The sequence below is a fragment of the Populus euphratica genome, unplaced genomic scaffold (assembly GCF_000495115.2).
Source record: "Populus euphratica unplaced genomic scaffold, PopEup_1.0 scaffold1906.1, whole genome shotgun sequence".
Classification (NCBI taxonomy): Eukaryota; Viridiplantae; Streptophyta; class Magnoliopsida; order Malpighiales; family Salicaceae; genus Populus; species Populus euphratica.
The window spans coordinates 16,037-20,541 of NW_011501738.1; the positions used below are offsets into that span (position 1 = coordinate 16,037).

The 4,505-nt window shown below is 37.9% G+C and overlaps 1 protein-coding gene across 1 annotated transcript; it reads left to right on the forward strand.

Annotated features, from left to right (window-relative positions):
* The first annotated feature begins 864 nt into the window (after positions 1-864).
* LOC105118355 (UDP-D-apiose/UDP-D-xylose synthase 2-like) lies at positions 865-3,805 on the forward strand. The gene is made up of 9 exons (XM_011016279.1): positions 865-1,290; positions 1,389-1,481; positions 1,658-1,765; positions 2,312-2,426; positions 2,508-2,641; positions 2,731-2,832; positions 2,920-3,012; positions 3,117-3,252; positions 3,346-3,805. The coding sequence occupies exons 1-9, from the start codon at positions 1,015-1,017 to the stop codon at positions 3,456-3,458; spliced, it is 1,170 nt and encodes a 389-aa protein (XP_011014581.1). The 5' UTR covers positions 865-1,014; the 3' UTR covers positions 3,459-3,805.
* The last annotated feature ends 700 nt before the right edge of the window (positions 3,806-4,505 follow it).

Below are 4,505 nucleotides of genomic sequence, written 5' to 3' on the forward strand. Positions count from 1 at the left end.
AAAAAATCAACTTTTAAATATCATGAAAAAATAGATGTTACCTTGATTCATCAATTACCAGATAAATCACATACATTTTAATCCTTTTTTTCCCTTCTTCTTTAGAGATGATTGATGTAAACGGATTGCCAGAATTTTGTGCCAGGTGTTGTTGTCATCAACTATCCAATCAGCTGTTACTGTGATTGGTGACACGAGGATTATGATCATTTGGAGGATGATTTACTCGCTTTAATTCTCATATTAACTAGAAGAAAGATATTTAATGCTTCAAATTTTAGTGTTTAATGTGTCTTTTTAATATCAATATATAAAAACATATAAAAATATCAAGAAAAATAATTTTAAATAAATAATTAAAAAAAAAACATGGTTCAACCACGTTATCAAATATTATCCAATCTTGATTTCTACTCATCTCAAGCAACACATGAAAACGACACCCCAAGTCCACAACAAAAGATCAGTTAAAGAAAATTATAATTAATTACTAGTTTATCTGATATGGAGTTTTCATGCTAAAAATATTATAATAATTATTTTTAAATATTTTTTTACTTGTAAATATATCAAAATAATATTTTTTTTTTTATTTTTAAAAATTTATTTATATTATTAGCACATTATAAATATAAAAAAATAATAATTTTGAACAATTATTCTTTTAAATTCTAGTTGAAACGCGGGCGCCAAACACGACCTTGTTCTCCAATCCCTCAACCGTGTTGGAAATTAACAAAAATAAAAAATAAAAAATCAGATAAACGCACAGGCACAAATGACAAAACAGCGGTTATATCCTAAAATCCACTATTTCACCGCGTCCCGCATCATATCCCCACGTGTCTCTTATCCACAGCGAGTACAGCCCTCATCCAAATTCGCGTACACAAAATACACCCACAAATTCCCTCCTTCCCATATAAACCACACCCCTTCCCTTTCTATTTCCGAAATACACTCTCATTTCACCTCCTCCGAACTCCCTCCCCCCCTCTCTCTCATTTTTTAGCAATGGCATCATCAGTGGTGAGGGTTGATCTTGATGGAAACCCAATAAATCCGCTAACAATTTGCATGATCGGTGCTGGTGGTTTCATCGGGTCCCACCTGTGTGAGAAGATCTTGAACGAAACTCAACACAAGATCTTAGCCCTTGATGTTTACAATGACAAGATCAAGCACCTTCTCGAACCGGACAGCCTCCCTTGGGCTGGCCGGATCCAGTTCCACCGTATCAATATCAAACACGACTCTCGCCTCGAAGGCCTCATCAAGATGTCAGATCTGGTATTCGTTTTCACCTCTCTATTCATTAAGCTGTAACCAAGCGCTAGTATCTAATCATTGTGTTGATTTGTATTGTTTTGTGGTAATGTGTGGTTCAGACGATAAATCTGGCTGCGATCTGTACGCCGGCTGATTATAATACGCGTCCTTTGGATACGATTTATAGCAACTTTATCGACGCGCTGCCTGTGGTACTGCTTCTGCGTTTTGTTAAGTTTCGTGTTTCGTTTTCGGTTGAATTTGTTATTGTAGTTTTCAAGATCGGTTGAAATTGTTAAAGATTCTATCGTTGCTGTTTTTCTTTTTCTTTTTGAAGTTGATGTGTGATTTTTTCTTTTATTTTTTTTTTAAATTTTGAATTATTTAGGTGAAGTACTGTTCAGAGAATGGTAAGCGTCTGATTCACTTCTCGACCTGTGAAGTGTATGGGAAAACTATTGGGAGTTTTCTTCCTAAAGACAGTCCTCTTCGTCAGGTAAAATTTCGCTTCCGTTTTCGTTTTCGCGAATTATATTTATGTCTCCGTGCTTTCTTGAAATGTGTACTCGAAGAAGCATTTGTCGGTGGGTTTATTTTGAAAAGTCTTTGAAATGCATTAACATTTTAATGCTTGAATTAGCAGATCCTTTGGATCAAGCTGCATTGGTGATATGGTTGCATTAGTAGGTAGAGGGTTTTGGTTCTGTGTCAATGTTTTATATAGGTAATATGATCATATTTAGCTTAATGGAAGGTGGGATTGCGGATTAGAAGTTTCTGTTTCATTAGTTTGTTCATGGTGTCAGTGTCAGGTGTCAGGTGTCATCAGTCTTTTTTTTATTTTGATTTGGCTGGAGAGTGTTGAAGGTTAGAAACTGATAAAATTGTGAACTTGTTTTATTGTCATTCTATTATTGACCGTTGGGAGTTACGGAAGTTGTGATTTTGAGTTGCTTTGACCTTTTGATTTGTTCTGTTATTTAATTTTTTATGATATGGTTGTAGTTAGAGATGAGTGATTTTATTTGGCACGATGTGATAGGATCCTGCATATTATGTGCTCAAAGAAGATGCCTCTCCCTGCATTTTCGGTTCCATTGAGAAGCAGAGATGGTCTTATGCGTGTGCAAAGCAATTGATTGAGAGGCTGGTTTATGGTAGTCAATCTTGACCTATGATCTGGCAATTTTGAGCTATTTAGGACCTTTTGTTCTGACTTCTTTTCATAATGATGACAGCTGAGGGTGCAGAGAATGGACTTGAGTTCACCATCGTGAGGCCTTTCAACTGGATTGGACCCAGAATGGATTTTATTCCCGGTGTTGATGGCCCAAGTGAGGGTGTTCCCCGGGTTCTTGCTTGCTTTAGCAATGTTAGTCTAATTTTTTCTGCATGGGTCTTGAGCTCATTTGTTTTCTTTGGGTTCTTTGATTGTGATGTCTCCATCTTTCATTGCCCCAGGCTCTTCTTCGCCGGGAGCCGCTCAAGCTTGTGGATGGTGGCGAATCCCAGAGAACATTTGTTTATATTAAGGATGCCATCGAGGCTGTTCTCTTGATGATTGTACGTGCTAAGCTATATCCTCTCTCTCCATTTTTTATTTATATTTTAATGCTAAAGGAGTATCTAACAGTGTTGTATTTCATATAGGAAAATCCTTCCAGGGCCAATGGTCATATTTTTAACGTTGGCAACCCTAACAATGAAGTCACTGTGAGGCAGCTTGCTGAAATGATGACAGCGGTGTGGAATTTTTCCGATGATACCTTCTGGCTTATGTTAGGCGACTACATTATTAATGTCTTGTCTGCATCCTGAAATCGATGCTCAAACTTTTCTTGCAACAGGTCTACGCAAATGTAAGTGGAGAACCTGCTCTGGAGGAACCGACAGTTGATGTCAGCTCCAAAGAATTCTACGGTGAGGGATATGACGATAGTGACAAGAGAATTCCAGACATGACCATAATCAATAGACAACTTGGTATTGCCTTCTTTGTTAGCTACATTCTCAATTTTCTTTAACTCTACTTTCTGATGTTTAATGTCATCTTGACATTTGTTTGGTGGACACCAGGTTGGAACCCCAAGACATCTCTGTGGGACTTGCTCGATTCAACCCTCACTTATCAACACAAGACGTATGCCGAGGCAATCAAGAAGGTCATGTCACAATCCACAACCAGCTGAAGAAATAAACGAGACACGATGAAGGGGATATTCCTGGATGGGCTGGTAATTAGCGAAGTGTTCCAATTCTTTTTAAGGCAGTCATAAGTATATCATAATGGTTGGTTCGATATACATTACAATTTTTGTCTTTCTGGTGTCGGTAGTCGGTGGCTCAGTGTAGCTCAGGAATGTGTTTTAAAAATGTCAAACCTCGAGAAGATTCTGATGGGCAATGATGCCCGTGTCATTGTAATGTGTCACTTTTGAGCATGGTCTAGGGGGAAGTGTTGTATTAATTTGTTTACCCGATCAAGCTTATGTTTCTTAAATTATTATTTATTAATTCAATCTTGTAAGCTTCTTTACCTTCTTGTTTGCAAAATCCTGACCTGTCAGAGCTTTGCGTCTGTGGAATGATTCGATGACATGCTGTTATTTTCGATGCAAATATCTTGTTGAATAAAAGGGAGAGAGAGAATGGATTCATGGAAGCTGCCCACAACTCTAGGCACGGGCATGTCCGTGCAAGATATCTTGTTGACAGGAGAGGGCGCATGTGGTGTTGTAGAGGATGAGCAATCTAGTAAAGAAGCTTCCATACGAATCATGTTTCCCTCTGTTTCTTTACACGAGATGGGATATCTTCGAGAGCAATCTGTTTTATTGAATCTACTGTGTATTTTCGAGGGAAATTGGCTTGTTCCAAGTAGAGAATAGACAAATTCAATAAAAAAATTCAAAAGTTTAAAAAGGAATTCAATTTCAGCATGGAATTGGTTACAAACGGGCTGTAATATGGGTGGGGGTATGCCTTTGGGGAGAGCCTGATGATTCTGAACACATCCAGAGATCTGAAGCCTGTTAATGTAGGCTTGAAGACTTGTTAGTTCTTCGGCAAGCCCACGGATACTATTCTTATCCGTGAGTGTTGATAGGCTAGTGTAGTAGCACCAGTTCGGTATGTTGGCTAGTTTGTGTTTCTATGGGCCAGTTTTATTCTGATTCAAAAACTGTCACGTATTACTACCGCTCCTAATTATTTAAAAGAGAGAGAGAGAGAGAGAG